Source organism: Xyrauchen texanus, chromosome 1 (genome assembly GCF_025860055.1).
Source record: "Xyrauchen texanus isolate HMW12.3.18 chromosome 1, RBS_HiC_50CHRs, whole genome shotgun sequence".
Lineage (NCBI taxonomy): Eukaryota > Metazoa > Chordata > Actinopteri > Cypriniformes > Catostomidae > Xyrauchen > Xyrauchen texanus.
Window position 1 is genome coordinate 66,549,457 of NC_068276.1, and position 18,691 is coordinate 66,568,147.

The following is an 18,691-nucleotide window of genomic DNA, read 5'->3' on the forward strand; positions in this document are numbered from 1 at the left end:
AACCTTTCGAAAGCCGAAGACATCAACGGCAGAGGATAAGTATTCTTTACCGTGATGTTGTTCAGCTCCCGGTAATCAACACAAGGTCGCAGAGATCCATCTTTCTTCCCCACAAAAAGAATCCCGCCCCGGCTGAAGAGGAAGGGCGGATGAATCCTGTAGCTAGAGCATCAGAAATATATTTCTCCATAGCCTCCCTCTCTGGAACCGAGAGTGAATATAACTTGCCCTTAGACGGAGACGTACCTGGCAATAACTCTATGGCACAGTCATAGGGACGATGTGGAGGGAGAGAAGCCGCCCGAGACTTACTGAACACCTCCTTCAGGTCCAGGTACTCCGCGGGCACGTTATATAAATCCACAGTCTCCTCCTGAAACACAGGGACAGAAACAGACGGACAGGCAGACACAAGACTTATGACATTGAGTAATCCACGCCGACAAGGACTTCGACTGCCAGTCCACTTTAGGGTTGTGACGGGTGAGCCAGGGATGACCAAGGACGATGGGGGCAAGAGGAGTGTCCAGTATGTAGAAGGAGATAGTCTTGGTGCGATTGCCTGATGTGACGAGAGTGATGTCTTCAGTGGCTAGAGAGATGGTGGGAAGTTCCTGGCCATTGAGGGCGTGTACAGCAATCCGATGAGTGAGAGACCTGAGGGGAACTTGGTGGTTGAGTGCAAAAGTGTAGTCCATGAAATTACCTTCGGCCCCAGAATCCAGAAGTGCTCGACAGTTGTGACGGTGGGTTAACCATTGGAGTCTTACCGGAAGGAGAGTAGATGTGGATGAGGTCTTCTCGGCGGAGATCCCACCCGATAGTAGCCTCATACTTACTATTGGGCAGGTCCTTTTTAAAGGACAGTTGTAGGCGAAATGTCCAGCTCCTCCACAGTACATGCAAAGGCCCTGGGATCTCCGCCTTTCCTTCTCCTCCCGGGAAAGCCGTGCTCGACCCACCTGCATGGGCTCGGGATCACAGACGGGGCTGAACGCGTCCCCGCCTCCAGAACGTTGGCCGCCAAATCCTCCCAAAGGACGGTTAGTCTGTACTCGCTGTTCCACTCTGGACAGCCTTGTGTCCACTCTTAACGCCAAGGCGATCAAGTTGTTGAGCTTGGTGGGGAGATCCATGGCGTATATCTCCTTTTGGATGCGGTCAGCCAGCCCATGCAGGAACATGTCCCACTGCGCCTCCTCGTTCCATTGACTCTCCGCCGCTAGTGTCCGGAACTCGATAGAAAAGTCCGATACAGATCTCTCTCCCTGATGCAAGTCGGCCAGCACTCTGGTTGCTTTTCTACCAGAAACAGCACGGTCAAAAACCCGCTTCATCTCCGCGGAGAACGTTTGGAACGAGGCGCAGCATTCGTCCTGGTTCTCCCACACCGCCGTTCCCCATAGTGCCGCTCTCCCAGAAAGTAGCGTCAGGACAAAGGCGACCTTGGTTCTTTCATCACAGAATGTTCTGGGCTGTAGAGAAAAATGCATTGAGCATCGTGTTAGAAAAACTTGGCAAAAACTGGGTTCACCTGAATATAACTCTGGAACCAGTAGGCGGGGCTCCGACTGGGAGGGGACCGCTGCTGGTGGTTGAGGAATCAGCGGTGCGGGCTGCGCAGTGGGAGCTCGCAGAAGTTGGATTTGCTGGGTGAGTCCGGACACCTGCGCCACTAGAGCCTGAACAGCGCGAGCTGTGTCATTGAGATTCTTCTCTTGGTTCTCCATACGAAGTCTGCTGTTGTTCACGAATTCTTCTAGACTGTCTGAACTGTTACTCGCTGCTTTCATCTTGTGGTCAGATCGTTCTGTCACGAATGAAGCTAGGAAGCAAGTTGCAAGTGACAATAAATTTATTAACAGTCAAAATGTGAAGATTGGGGAAAAGTCCGGGGTGAAGGTCTAGTGACGCAGGGGCTCCAATGGTCAGATGAATGGGGTGAGAAGAGTGATGAGGAGGGCAGAACAAACACGACGAATCCGGGTAACAGCCAACTGAACACGAAACAGGGACAACGAGGAAACTGGACTGGAACTCAGAGGAATCAACACAACCGGACATCACAAACAAACGATCTGACAAAGAGATGAGAAAGTGGTGAGAATTTAAAGGGAATAGGAATGAGTCACAGCTGGTGAAGAGGAGTGATTGCGGCTGAGCGCTAATCACGGTAACGAGTCGTCACGCCCACACATCCACGCACACACAAACAAGTAATAAACAAAGCACGAGACAAGGAAGAGACATAGGATTTAAAAACTGTGACAGTCACTGCTGCAGTCATGATGACAGAACAATCAGTCCATTTCTCTTTCATATTATGTCCACAGAGAATCCAAACTTCTTTCCAAGTAATGCATAAATAAATGCATAAATTAATAAAGATTATCTATAATAGGTAAAGATTCCTCACCAATTCATCAATCACATAATTAATTTAATCATCTATTCTTAGTTTACACAAACATGTAGATACATTACACACAAACACACACACACACTCACACACACAAACACAAAAAAATAAGTCAAATCACTTTGAATATTATTATTATTTTCAGAGCTGTTCAGCTGCAGGTGAAGATAACAATTTCAAACAGACTTTATATCATCCTGTCACATGTCTCATTTCTAGACTGAACAGACTTAGACTTAGACTTAGAAAACTTGAATGTCCCCGAAAGGCAATTTGTTGTACAATACAGGCATATTGATACATAATCCACAACACAAACATTATCCACATGCACAATGTCATAAATAAATAAAATAAATAAATAAAACCACTTCACATTACTTCACATATATTCTCCAATCATACCCCTCCCCCACCTTATTTGATTGGGTTATTGCCATAGGAATGAATGAGTTTTTTGCTCGATTAGTTCTAACCTTCGTGTATCTATATCTACGGCCAGAAGGGAGCGGCTTGAACTCCACTGAAAGTGGATGGGTTGTATCCATACAAACCTTGTCTGCCTTCTGTGCCAATCTGGTCAGATATAGTTTGTACAGATCTACCTGTTGTTTACCAATGATTTTTCCACAGGTTTTAACAATCTTTCCCAATTTGTTCCTATGGGTAATTGTTGACTGTCCATACCAGCATACTATACAGTAAGAGAGAATACTCTCAATAAAAGACTTATAAAAAAAAGTCAGAATTTTGTTATCAACATTAAAATAATTAAGTTTCCTAAGAAAATACAAACGTTGTTGGCCCTTTTTAAAAACGGCATCAGCACATTGATCCCAGGATAATTTATGGTCAATGATAAGACCGAGATATTTTTACTCTGTCACCATCTCTATCTCCTCTCCTTTTATCAGAGTCGGAATGGATGTAGAAGCAAGATCTCCTCTCTCAGGAATTCTGATGTTTTATTACTTTCAGACAAAAAATCAAATCTTTAAATCAGTGATTCAATCTTTGATCCTGCTTGTGAAAACACTGCATAGAATGACTAAACGGGTGACCGTGAAAACCCCTCTTCCTTAAAACACGAGTGAATGGACAACTGAGGTTAATATGATGTATTTATGAGTTTATATCTGTAAAGCACTTATATGGGATTACATAAGGCATAAATCATATCTTGCATTATAAATATGATACACATTTGGGGACATTATCTTAAAAAAACTTTTAAAACTTAAAAACTTAACTCTTATAAATACATCAAATGAAAGGAATAAATGATGCAGCAGCAGATACAGACTACGATCAATGCAAACATTTATAAATGAATGGAGGACCCCATTTCATATACTGTAACATCTATTTACCTGATAGTTTACTGTATGTGTAGATGAACTCATCCTCCACTGCTGCATTGAGTAATATATATATATATATATATATATATATATATATATGATCATCTTATTAAGTCTTTCACAAGTTTCTCAGATCTTCCAATAACTTTTATTCACTATTTCTACATATTTTGAAAGTTTCTCTTCACCTGTCAGTGTAGCAGACTTCAAATGGTTACCTCCGGACACCACAGAAACACGACCACACGATGAATGGGATGATGAACACGTGCAATTTATTCACCTTTAACAGAGTAGTGAGGCAATATTAGCATACAGACATCGGGAAGGCCTACTCTCTCATTCCCGTTTCTCCGTCTGCGTACACCATGCGTCTGTGTGCGAGCGCTTTAACAAGGGCAATACATATCATTTAATGTGTAAATGTCGATGCTGAATTACCCCACATAACAGGACTGTACACACAGAAAACATAAATGGAACATATTTGTAAAAGTTAAAATACAAATATACTGTAAATTCTCAATAAATGTACTGTAAACTCTTAAGTGCATCAGAATTTGATTATTATACACACAGTAGTTCAACAAAGTTTTTTTCCCACAACCACAGTCTCATTGCATGAAAATATACCTCAGGGCAATTAGTATGAATATAGCCTAATATATACTGAGGTACACAACCATCAAATTAAATTCACAAATTACATAATAAACAGTCAAATTAATAATCACAAATTGAAACATCATACCTTTAACAGAGTAGTGAGGCAATATTAGCATACAGACATCGGGAAGGCCTACTCTCTCATTCCTGCATTGAAGGATATACGTGAAAATGAAGCGCTTACTTTAACACGGTTAAAAGAGCCACTTTCAAGGAAAATAAACGAATCACACTGATACACAATATGACATAAACCCTTAACAGCGTTTTAACATCATAAATATAGTGAATACATTACAAGAAAACATTAAATGCAAGACAAATATGAGAGAGAAAAATCACCCGTTTCTCCGTCTGCATACACCATGCGTCTGTGCGCGAACGCTTAAAGGAGACGCGATATAATTTCCTTCAGTGTCCCACTAATTAAAGCCCCACATACAACAATTGGTAAGAACTCCCTATCGGAACTATTGAAACTAATGAATTGAACAAGTTTTGCTGAAGTTAACAGTTTAAACAACATTTCTCCTTGCAAATAAAAAATATATAAAATTAAACTCAAATGTCTAAATCGACCGGCTACATACTTCCCCCTTAACTTCACAAAACTTGAGCTTACACTCTTGTCAGTTGAATAAGGGAGCAAATAAGGCAATTCATTTGTCACTGACAACACCACTCTGTCATACAACATACATGTTACCTGACACTCACAGGAAAAAGAACAAAAGAAAGTTGATCAGGCTCTCAGATATTCTCTTGCTAAAGAGGTGCCTTATACACCACTCAATATGACTTAAATTACTTATTTTTTTGGTTTGTTTTGTTGTTGCATCACATTCTTATAACTAGGCCCATATAACTGAAAACCGCTTAACATAAAAGGGACTCTTTGACTGCGTTGTGACTTGTTCTCTGAGTCATATTCTGAATCAGTCTGTTCACAGGTCTAACTAACCTACCAACCCGTGTTCGTACCTGGGTCACTATTTCAGACACATTGGGGGGTGCACTGGAAATGGACAATGTGCTGGTGGATCTCAACTGCTCTTTAGCACCAGGCATTGTATCAGCCGTACATACTCTGTCCTTAGAGTCTTTTGGACTTGATGGGATGACTCGTGAGTCGAACTGAAGGCAATCAATTTCAGATCCTGTGTCCAGGTTGTCTGACTTACTCTCAGGCTTTCCAGGATCCATTACACTCTCCTGTTCTCCTGCATCTAATTGCCCATCCACCGAATTATCTGTGTCAGGTAATGAAGCCACCCACTCAGCAGTACGCTCTGTTTCAGGAAGGTCTCTCCCCAGTGCAGAATTCGGTGTCAATGCTTCATCTGACTGCTCCTGGCTGGTTAGAGAGTCATCGTGGAAAGACTCATCTTCATTTTCTCCTTCCTCAAGAGGCAGAAAGTTGGCTTGCAACATAAGGTTACGGTGTACTACCTTCTCCTGACCCGTACTGATTTTCTTAACATGATAAATGTGGCATCTGGGGTCTTTAGAAACCACCACATAAGGTACAGATTCCCACTTATCAGCCAGTTTTCTCCGTCCTCTTTCACCCTTGTTGGCTAACAGAACTCTGTCTCCTTCCTCAATGTCGCATCCCTTTACCCTCCTATTGTAGAATTCAGCCTGTCGTTGCTGACTTGCACTAGCATTAGCCTGAGCAAGGTTAAGAGCCTCCTTGAGATCATCTCTCATTTTTGCAACATAGCTGCCATAATCTGTGATGTCGTCATCTCTTCCAACACTATGGAACATGACATCTATTGGCAGACGAGGGATCCTTCCATACATCAGATAAAATGGTGCGTAACCCGTTGATTCATGAGCGGTGCAGTTATAGGTGAATGTCAGCGTTTGTAACATCTGAGGCCACTTTTGCTTAACTCTTGGGGGTAAGGCTCGTATCATACTGCCTAGTGTGCGATTAAACCGCTCAGTGTGGCCATTCCCCATAGGATGGTAAGCCGTCGTCCTCGACCTCTTGACACCTGCAATCTGCATCAACTCCTGGATCATTTCACTCTCGAAGTTTGCACCCTGATCTGAATGGATCCTCTCTGGGAAGCCATAGATGCAGAAATATCTGTCCCACAGTTGGCGAGCTACTTGCTTGGCTGATTGGTTCCTGCATGCAAAGGCGTGTGCCATCTTAGTGAAATGGTCTGTAATCACCAACACATCAACACTTCCACCTCTGCAATCCTCTGCAGACCAAAAGTCTATACACACCAGCTCTAGAGGCCTGGTTGTCTTAACACTCTCGAGCGGGGCTCTTGCTTCTGGCTCAGGTGTCTTGCTCACTACACAGCGCCTACAGCACCTGACATGATCTCTGACATCTCGCTCCATGCCTACCCAAAAGAATCTTTCCCTGGTCAAGTGAAGTGTTCTGGCCTGGCCCTGATGACCAGCATCGTCATGTACTCCCTGCAGGACTTGTTGGGTGAGTGAAGCTGGGACGACGTACTGCCAGCGCTTCTTTCCTGTTAGCTGGTCTTTGCACACACGATACAAAACCCCATCCAACATTTTCAATCTCTCCCACTGTTTAAGAGTTTTCAGGATCTTTAATGAATCTTTTGTCCTCTCACGTCTTGATGGCCTCCTGCCACGGGAGACATAAGAAAGAACTCGAGCCAAAACAGGATCTTCCGATTGTTTATCTTGAAGCTCTTTCAGTGTAAATATTGGCAGCACACTTTGACCAGCTGGAACCAAATTGTGCACATCCTGAGCCAGCCAATAATGCACTTTTCCCTTTGGCCCTGCATTCCACTCTACCTGGTTCATCAGTATGGCCGACACTTCATCTGAGGAGAACGAGAAACCATTTTGCCCTTGGTCAGAGAACGGAGGTTCAACACTCTGACACTTAGCACTGATTCTGAAAGCGTGCTGTACTACGTCTTCTTTGAAGTGATTGGCCTCCTCTAACAATCTCGCGTAAGGTTCCGTTACCAACCTCCGACTTGCACATCCTTGGACAAAAGGTTGCCGGCTCATGGCATCTGCCACCACGTTCTTTTTCCCGGGGATGTACAGGATACTAAAGTCGTAAGGTGCCAACTTGGCAACCCACCTCTGCTCACATGCATCAAGCTTTGGCTTCGTCAAGATGTAAGTTAACGGATTATTATCCGTCCAGACAGCGAAGGAATGGCCTTTCAGCCAGTGGCTGAACTTGTCACAGACAGACCACTTTAAGGCCAGGAACTCCAAACGGTGAGCAGGGTAATTGCTTTGGGCACGTGAAAGGGCCTTGCTAGCGAAAGCGACAGGACGTGCTCTAGTTTCGCCTTCCGGGACTTGAGAAAGTACAGCGCCCAATCCATCCAAAGAAGCGTCTGTTGACAGGATGAATGGCTGGTTGAAGTTTGGGTGTGCAAGCACCACGGACTCCAAAAGGGCTGACTTTAGCTGATTGAAGGAGTCACGCTGTTCCCTCTTCCAATCGCTTGGGTTCAGCTTCCTGAAGGCAGATGGCTTTGTTCCATTATTCTTTTGTCCCCTTGGTGCAGCAGTCAGTGCGAACAAGGGCTTAGCTATGCTAGAGCAGTTCTGTATGAATCGCTGATAAAACATGACCATACCCAGGAACGACTTTATCTTTTTTTGAGACGGCGTAACCCCATCTTCCATCATAAGGTCCATTTCGGTTATCGCTGTAATGGCTTGTACTTTGTCAGGGTCAGCCATTACACCTCTCTCATCAATCACATGACCTAGGAACCGTACACTCCGACGTAACAGGTGGCACTTTTTCGGGGCAAGTTTTAGACCATGAGTTCTCAGGCGGCTGAACACCAGCTCAAGCCTCTCCATCATCACACTCTCATTTGGTGCAAACACTAGAAGGTCGTCTAAGTAACAGAGTATAGTAAGAAAGTTCTGGTCCCCAAATATGCCCATCATGAGACGCATAAAACTTGCAGGGCTGTTGCACAAACCTTGAGGGAGCCGATTGAACTCGTAGAGTCCCATTGGTGTTGTAAACGCAGTGAATGTTTTATCTTCCTCCGCCATCTCTATATTGTAGAATCCTGAGGTAAGATCCATAGCACTGAATATGGCATTGCCGCCAAGCGCAGCTAGACAATCTGCCTGGTGTGGCAAAGGATGGGCATCTTTAGTGGTGCGGGCATTCAGCCATCGGTAGTCGACACAAATGCGTAGATCTCCACTTTTCTTCCAGACGAGCACCAGCGGGGAGGCCCACTCACTAGAGGATTTACGAATTATCTCAAGCTCCTCCATTTCTGAAAGAACATGTCTGAGCTTGTGGTAATGTGCTGGTGGCACGCGTCTGTAAGGCAGTCTAAAGGGTCGACTATCTGAAAGATGTATTCGGTGAGAGAAATCCTTCGCTTTGCCGCAGTCTAGTTTACTCTTTGAGAACACATCCTCATATTTGCATATCAACTGCACAAGTTGTTCTTTCCAATGTGGTGACACCTCGCAAGACTCAACATCAAGGTCGCCTAGACCGAGTTTGCTCAGTCTATTGCAGGGACTTGAATCAGAGAGCCTGCTGTCAGCGACTGAATCACCTGTAGTTTGGTTCATAACTTTCAACTCATAACTGGCTAGATGCTCAGGACCGATGTCCAAATCCTCCAAAGCTACACAAGGGAATACGTCAGCTAACTTGGTGTTCCTCCGCAACGTTATGGGCTTGTCTGTAGCATTCAGCACCTTGACTGGCACCCATCTGTCATCACTCATGGATGCTACCACCGCCCAATGACAATGTTCTTATGTGGCGGTGACTTTGCAGGTTCAACAAGGACAGCACTTCCCTCAGAAACAGGTGTGGTAGCAGGTAGCCGTCCCCAGACGAGGTGTTCTTGCTGAGGACACAGCACTACGGCTTGGGTGAGCTTAGCCGTTCCTATCTTGCTGGGCATTTCAGTGCCTTTCCACCTGTGGAGGCCAGACAACATGTCTAAAAACTGCATAATATCTTCATTTCCTGAACTCTCAGGTCGATTTAGGACACGCCAATACCCGTGTGTACTCTTCATCTGGCTGATGATGTACTTGATAACATTAGTGCCCAAGATCATTTCATCTCCCTGACCAGGAACGACAAGAGTGGGAACACTGACCGCATGTCCATACACTTCCATTTCAAGCTGGTAAATACTCTCAGGCTGAATTCTGACACCACCGCAACCAACAAGGACAATATCGGGGCGCATTTCACTGGGTATAAGCATAACTCCTGCACTCTTCAACTTGCGTTCAGCCTCCACATTCATGGTACAGGCCATGGACCCACTGTCAAGCAGTGCACGTAATGTAACTTGGGGCCCTGAAACAACAACATCGGTGTAAAAAAGGCTGTCAGCTCTTTCCAACTTCATCACATTTTGATATAGAACACTTTTATTAGGAATTGCTTTGCAGCTTTCTTCGTACATCAAACGATCATCTTTGCTGCTGAGGGTTTCACTTTTCCCGCTCACATAGTCCCCTCCCCAATGCGAGCAGGATAGTTTTCCTGAGTGTGAGACGCCATATTCGGCTGGGAAGCTGGTTCTGTAATGTTAGGACAGTCTTTACGCTGGTGTCCAACCCTCATGCAGATAAGGCACCGCCTCTCTCGCATGCAGTGTGAGCGAGTGGAGTGCGCTGTGTCCCCACAGATGCGACAAGACAGAATGCGAGCTCCATGTGTTTGGAAGGGCCTTGAAGGACTATGTGCCGGCTGACTAGTCCGCTCAAGCACTCTCTCTAACATGCTGAGGACACGTTCTAATGCATCAGGATTGACTGCATCACCTTTCTTAGGATGGCTACTTTGAGTGCATGCTGCGGCATTGATAGCAGCGATTTCACTTTCCACAACCTCAACGCTAGGGACTGCGGTAGCGGTCGATACTTGAAGGGTGCGAGGCATAACTGTACTGGGAACTCTGCAAGACTGGCTTTCCCTCTGATGTTCATCAATAGCCTCCTGTATCTCTTCAACTGACCATTTGCTCATAGGCTTGCATTTAAACACACTGGATAGTTCTGGGTCAGGGCAGTTTCGTATGAACATCATGGCCACTTCTGCACTCATGTTCTCCATGTTACCACCACTACGTTCTAAGTGACCATTGGCTCGTTCAGCTGCGGAGTTCAATCTCACCCAATAGTCTACGGGGCTTTCCTTAGCTTTAGACTGTGTTGCGTAGAAATCTGCCAATGGCAAAAGTGACACAGGGTGATCACTAAAGTAGTGTCTCAACATGTCATAAATTTTCTCAACACTAGCCGGACTAGAAGAAGCAGTGCTTTTTAGTCCCACTTTGATTATATTTTTAGCCCTTCCTAGGAGGTGACTCATGACGGTGTCGGCTTTCTCCGCTTCGGGGCAACTGCTTTTCTGCAAGTACAGTTCCATAACATCTATCCACTCTTGGACTGTATACTTGTCACTCTCGTCTCCTTTGAACATGGGTGGTTCTTTGATGTCAGACCTCACTATAAAGTTGACTTTGGGGGATTCAGGTTGGAGCACATTCTTGGTTAGCTCTGCTGGACTTGTGGGTAACGGGTTGACTACACTCTGACTGGCTAGCAAATGGCTGATTATGGACTCACCAATCTGACTACCCAGCTCTCCTATTAACTCTCGTAGCTGCTGTGTGACGTTGGGGCTGGGATCAGACGGAGTGGAACATGTTGGCTGTGCCAACTCTGGATGAGGATTTACTTCCGGCTCTGACAAAGTACTTGGGAATAACAGTTTTGGTAGGGCCCCTGTATTCTCTCTTACCCCATACAGACCTCTACCCCTCCCAGCTAATGGAGTGAATATATCAGAAGTGTCTCGACCTCTTATGGCCATTTTGAATGGTAAAACAAAATTGAAACCAAAATGAATTAACACAATTTTGTGAAATATGTAAATATGCAGTGGTTACTGATATGTAAAATACTCAATAAAAATATATAATTTAAGAAAAACACAGTCTTCAAAGGAACGTAAATATGAATGTCAACGTCCAATATGTGAAAATGTCCGATATGCGGATGCGTGTAAAATGTAAGACACAGTCTGGAATTAAGTGGAACTTCACGGTGGACTGGTGAGCGTGTGTGCGAATGTCCGAATAACGTCACTTGAATATCCGCTGCGTAGATCCTCTGGCCACGCGGAACAGCATGTACACGTCACAGCACACTGCTTGACCCCGGTGATCGGCTGCAGCTGACCAAGTGGATCCGGGTCACGGCACCAGTTTTATGTAGCAGACTTCAAATGGTTACCTCCGGACACCACAGAAACACGACCACACGATGAATGGGATGATGAACACGTGCAATTTATTCACCTTTAACAGAGTAGTGAGGCAATATTAGCATACAGACATCGGGAAGGCCTACTCTCTCATTCCCGTTTCTCCGTCTGCGTACACCATGCGTCTGTGTGCGAGCGCTTTAACAAGGGCAATACATATCATTTAATGTGTAAATGTCGATGCTGAATTACCCCACATAACAGGACTGTACACACAGAAAACATAAATGGAACATATTTGTAAAAGTTAAAATACAAATATACTGTAAATTCTCAATAAATGTACTGTAAACTCTTAAGTGCATCAGAATTTGATTATTATACACACAGTAGTTCAACAAAGTTTTTTTCCCACAACCACAGTCTCATTGCATGAAAATATACCTCAGGGCAATTAGTATGAATATAGCCTAATATATACTGAGGTACACAACCATCAAATTAAATTCACAAATTACATAATAAACAGTCAAATTAATAATCACAAATTGAAACATCATACCTTTAACAGAGTAGTGAGGCAATATTAGCATACAGACATCGGGAAGGCCTACTCTCTCATTCCTGCATTGAAGGATATACGTGAAAATGAAGCGCTTACTTTAACACGGTTAAAAGAGCCACTTTCAAGGAAAATAAACGAATCACACTGATACACAATATGACATAAACCCTTAACAGCGTTTTAACATCATAAATATAGTGAATACATTACAAGAAAACATTAAATGCAAGACAAATATGAGAGAGAAAAATCACCCGTTTCTCCGTCTGCATACACCATGCGTCTGTGCTTGAACGCTTAAAGGAGACGCGATATAATTTCCTTCAGTGTCCCACTAATTAAAGCCCCACATACAACAATTGGTAAGAACTCCCTATCGGAACTATTGAAACTAATGAATTGAACAAGTTTTGCTGAAGTTAACAGTTTAAACAACATTTCTCCTTGCAAATAAAAAATATATAAAATTAAACTCAAATGTCTAAATCGACCGGCTACATCAGCTTGATGAAGTGTGAACGTAATACTGAAAGTTGATTGGCTTGAATGTTTATCTCTGATATTGATTTTTCCCCGTCTGGCGCTCACTTCGACGTTAGACTCTTGTGCGCCAAATATGCCACTGATGCATGAAAAAAGGCCAATGAGAAGTTGGCAGACAGTATTTGCAAACCCCGGTATAAAAGCGGGTCAATACGCTGAGTTCATTCAGAAATTTTAAATTTTCTGAGCAATACACAGCATTGAACGTCCTTTTCAGGACGCGTCTTTATAAAGATGCCCTTCCGCCCCTGTGTAGTTCCTGGATGCGGTAGAGTGCTCTCCGCTTCAGACGGCCACAGGCGTTGTCTCGTGTGTATGGGTTGAGATCACACCGAGGCAGCGTTTGTGGATGGTTCATGTTCTCACTCTGTCCGTGCTCAAGGCAACTGTGGCTCGCCTCACATCCAGCCTTCCTATCCTCTAGTGCTCGAGGTGGATGAGCTCGCCACTGCATCGGAGTACGGCGTCTGATGCAGACAACTCCCCTGGGCTGCTGCCTTCGGGCTAACACGCCCAGGCTGAGGCGGATGCGCAGATGTCCGATATGCTTGCCCGGACCGCTGCCAGCGTAGGGCTGAACTGGAACCCTCCGTCCTCCCCGCACGCCTCTCACAGCCATGCCCACCCCCGGTCTCGTTTTTCCCGGAAGTGCATGATGAGCTGATGTCTTCGTGCAGCCCTTGCCCCACTCCGAGAAGCCGGCATTCGCATACTCAATTACCTCGACGACTTGGTCATTCTGGCCCATTCCCAAGAGTTATTATGCGCTCTCAGAGACCAGGTGCTCAGGCACCTCAGCCGTTTGGGGTTTCAGGTCAACTGGGAAAAGAGCAAGCTCACCCCGGTTCAGAGCATTTCTTTTCTTGGCATGGAGTTAGACTCAGTCTCAGTGTCAGCACGACTCACCAACGAGCGTGCGCAGTCAGTGTTGAAATGCCTCGCCTCCTTAAGTCCAGGCACAACGGTTCCTTTAAAACTTTTCCAGAGGCTCCTGGGGCCTATGGCATCCTCCGCGGTGGTCTTGCCACTAGGGTTGATGCATATGAGACCGCTTCAGCACTGGCATCAGACTCGAGTCCCCGCTGCTCCACAGGTCAGGCCTCCTACATGGACTCCTCCTGTGTGTATTTTCTGTGGTACAGTCCCCTTACGAGTGGATCCACGTCTCCCTTAGGCAGTTCCAGCTGCCCTCCGGTCACCATGTTGTAGCAACTCCACCACCGAGCCATTTTTCCCACATGTGACCGAAGAGGCCCATATGATGTATTTTGCCACTTTTATCTCCCCCTTCATGGGCAGGTGTGGCCTCCACAGGGTCTTTTCCCCCCTGAAAGAATAGGAATCTGGGTAAGACCCCCTTCCCACAATGTTCCCTGATGGAGGGAACGAGACGTTGTGTCCTCCTGGCCACGTTGCTGAGACAAGCCACTGTGGTGGCCGGACCATTTCCGACTCCTCAGAAAAATGAATGAACTCAACATATTTTCCCGCTTTTATGGGGTATGCAAATACTGTCTGCCAACTACACATTGGCCTTTTTTCATGCATCAGAGGCATATTTGGTGCACAAGAGAGACCCGTAGTGTCGCTTCTTCGACAACTTCTCGTTCCCTCTATCAGGGAACGGAGGTTACATACGTAACCTAGACGGTTTATATCTGTAAAGCACTTATATGGGATTACATAAGGCATAAATCATATCTTGCAAATTATAAATATGATACACATTTGGGTTCCATCCATCTATCTTCAACTGCTTATCCGAAGTCGGGTTGCGGGGGCAGCAGCTCCAGCAGGGGGCCCCAAACTTCCCTATCCCGAGCCACATTAACCAGCTCTGACTGGGGGACCCCAAGACGTTCTCAGGCCAGTGTGGAGATGTAATCACTCCACCTAGTCCTGGGTCATTCCCGAGGCCATTTGGGGACATTATCTTAAAAACTCAACACTTATAAATACAACAAATGAAAGGAATAAATGATGCAGCACCAGATACAGACTACGATCAATACAAACATTTATAAATGAATGGAGGACCCCATTTCATATACAGTAACATCTATTCACCTGATAGTTTACTGTATGTGTAGATGAACTCCATCCTCAATACTGAAAGTTGATTGGCTTGAATGTTTATCTCTGATATTGATTTTTCCCCGTCTGGCGCTCACTTCGACGTTAGACTCTTGTGCGCCAAATATGCCACTGATGCATGAAAAAAGGCCAATGAGAAGTTGGCAGACAGTATTTGCAAACCCCGGTATAAAAGCGGGTCAATACGCTGAGTTCATTCAGAAATTTTAAATTTTCTGAGCAATACACCCCAAGACGTTCTCAGGCCAGTGTGGAGATGTAATCACTCCACCTAGTCCTGGGTCATTCCCGAGGCCATTTGGGGACATTATCTTAAAAACTCAACACTTATAAATACAACAAATGAAAGGAATAAATGATGCAGCACCAGATACAGACTACGATCAATACAAACATTTATAAATGAATGGAGGACCCCATTTCATATACAGTAACATCTATTCACCTGATAGTTTACTGTATGTGTAGATGAACTCCATCCTCCACTGCTGCATTGAGTCAAATATATATATATTCATTCATTCATTCATTCATTCATATATATTTATTTCATTCTTTTAAAAAAAGAAATGAAAAGGAGCAAAAAGAAGATAAACTTATAATATCTGCCCCTTATCAACATAAGTTGAATTACAATTCCAAAAAGGTATGCTTACAACACACATCTACTTTGCAGCACCTATGCAAAGTCTTAAATCAAATATCACATTTTCCTGCTAAATAAATGCATTATATTTTTCTATTAGTAATGCTTTTACACTCTTCTTAAAAACAAAAAACGATGTTGAAGTTTTAATTTCACTATTTAGATTGTTCCACAGACTGACACCTTGTATTGAGACACATCTTTCCTTTAATTTTGTTCTAAACTCAGGTTTCTGAAAGACTTCAGTTCCTCTTAAATTAAATTTACTAACTCTCTTGATGAATCTATTTTGCAATTTATCAGGTAATGTTTTCAGATTAGCTTTATACATTATTTTTAGAAGACTATATTCTAATAAGTCATTGAATTTTAAAGTTTTTAACTGTATAAATATTGGATTTGTGTGGGCCCTATATTCACTTCCATTTACAACGCGAATAGCACGTTTTTGTAATTTAAATATAGGTTCTATATAAGTCTTGTTTGCACTTCCCTATGCTTCAATACAATAGGTCAGATGTGGAACAATCAATGAATTATATAACAGAATTAAGGCACATTTATTAACAGATTCTTTTACTTTATGTAACACAGCTATAATTTGGGATACCCTAGATTTAACGTGGTCAATATGGAATTTCCATGTCAACTGTTCATCAATCACAACACCTAAAAACTTAAATTCATGAGTCCTTTCAATCTGTACTCCTTGTACTGACAATGCTACATCTAAATCCATATTTATACAACCAAAAATCTCAAATTTTGTCTTACTGATATTTAAAGACAGTCTATTGGCATTAAACCATCTAATAATTTTCCCAAACTCATACTCTACAACTTGTAATACCTCATTTATATTTTTGCCAGCATAAAATAAAGTAGTATCATCCGCAAACAAAATACATTTTAGTAACTTAGAAACATTTGCTATATCATTCACATAAAGAAGAAAAAGTACTGGACCTAGTACCGATCCCTGGGGTACGCCACAATTTATTGGACAATTTCTTGATTTTATGCTATTGATTTCAACAAACTGCTCTCTGTCTTTTAAGTAACTTTTGACCCACTGATGTGCTATACCTCTTAAACCATATTTATATAATTTAATCAATAATATTTCGTGGTCTAAAGTGTCGAACGCTTTTTGCAAGTCCACGAAGACACTTACAGTAACATATTTCTTATCCATAGCATTGGTTATTTCTTCTACCAGTTCCAAAATTGATGTTGCAGTTGAATGATTTGAGCGAAATCCATATTGACTATTTGTTAACAATTCATTTTTATCCAAAAAATGTTTTAATCTATTCACAAATAATTTTTCTAAGATTTTAGATAACTGTGGTAACAGAGATATGGGTCTATAAATTTTATTTCCTTTTTTGAAAAGTGGAACCACTTTGGCTATCTTCATACATTCTGGAAATTTCCCTGTAGTGAATGACAAATTACAAATATAAGTAAAAGGCTCAACAATAACGTCTATTATTTGCTTTATCAGTGACATATTCATATCTATATAATCATTTGACTTTTTATTTGCAAATTCATACACAATTTTCAAAATTTCACTCGCTTGTACCCTCTCAAGGAAAATGCTGTTTACACTATGTGGTATAATACTACCATCAATATTTTCATCTGGGATGTATTGTACTAAATTTAATCCAATATTTGCAAAATAATTATTAAATTCATTTACAATTTGAGTTATTCTTGGTTATAAAATCGGGAGTAATAATTTTGGCCCTGCCTTTATGCATGACTGTATTTATTACACCCCATGTGTTTTTGATATTGCCTTTACTTTTGTGTATCAGATTGGTATAATAATCCTTTTTTTGTCTTCTTATAATTGATACAAGTTTGTTTTTATATTTTTTATATCTGCACTCTGCATCTTCTGTTCTTTTTTTAAGAAACATTCTATACAGATAATTTTTTTTTTACAAGCATTTTTCAACCCGTTTGTCATCCAAGGGTTATCAAATGATTTCTTCGCAGTTTGAGCACAAATTTTGATTTGTTTACAATTTTGATCATATAAATTAATTAGTATAGTCATGAAAGCATTATAAGCATTATTTAAGTCATTCGTATATACTTGATCCCAGTTTTGTCTCTTAAGATCTTCTTTAAAGTCCTCAATATATGATCATCTTATTCAGTCTTTCACAAGTTTCTCAGATCTTCCAATAACTTTTATTCACTATTTCTGCATATTTTGAAAGTTTCTCTTCACCTGTCAGTTTGATGAAGTGTAAACATGATACTGAAAGCTGATTGGCTTGAATGTTTATCTCTGATAACGACTGATTATGAACGTAGATGATAAAAATATAAATAAGAACAAATAACAGCAGTTACTGCCGACTAATATACAAGAGTATTTAACATCTTTACTTAAAAATCCATCTTGACCAGTTTATTTCATGAAATATATGATTGTATGTAATTCCCAATACTGTTTTTATTGGGATATCTTCTTCTAATCATAATGACGGTCCTGATTTATGTAACTTGAAAGTGTTGAAACAGTCACACAGTAAAATAATCCATAAATCAAACAATGTGTTATTTTTGTGTTTCAATTCCAACTAATATCCATCAAACTGAATTGTGTAATCTTAATAATAATAATAATGAATTTTGTTGTTAAATTGAAATGTGTAAATCTTAAAGAGTATAAAATATTTTATTTTGTTTGTATTTATTTATTTATTTATTGAGCAGAAAGAGTGTGTGAATTAAACTGTAGATGCAACATGTGTGTTTTGTAAAGTGAGAGTTGTGTGTTTGTGTCTGGTTCTTACAGATAAACCTGTTCTGACTGTAAATCCTGAAACATCACCGATATTCAGAGGAGATACTGTCACTCTCACATGTGACGTACAGGGGACAGAAGTGACAGACTGGACATACAGATGGTTTTGTGATGGTGTTTATTTTCAAAACTTTTATGAGAAAGAGTTCAAGATTCCTGCAATGTACAGCGGATACAATAAATGCAAGTGTATCGCTAGAAGAACATCTACACAATTCAGCACTTCCTGGAGTGATGAAGTGTCATTTCGTGTCATCGGTGAGTGATCATCTGTTATATTATAATCATATGCATCATCAACAGATCCACAGTTTTCCTGAGCAA

At 42.1% G+C, this 18,691-nt stretch overlaps 1 protein-coding gene across 1 annotated transcript in view; it reads left to right on the top strand.

Moving 5' to 3' along the window:
• The window catches only part of LOC127642985 (Fc receptor-like protein 3), a 244,814-nt gene that overhangs the window by 55,018 nt on the left and 171,105 nt on the right, over positions 1-18,691 (top strand). The window contains exon 5 of the mRNA XM_052125490.1: positions 18,359-18,625. Within this exon, the coding sequence (XP_051981450.1) occupies positions 18,359-18,625 (267 nt within the window). The remainder of the gene's footprint in view (positions 1-18,358; positions 18,626-18,691) is intronic.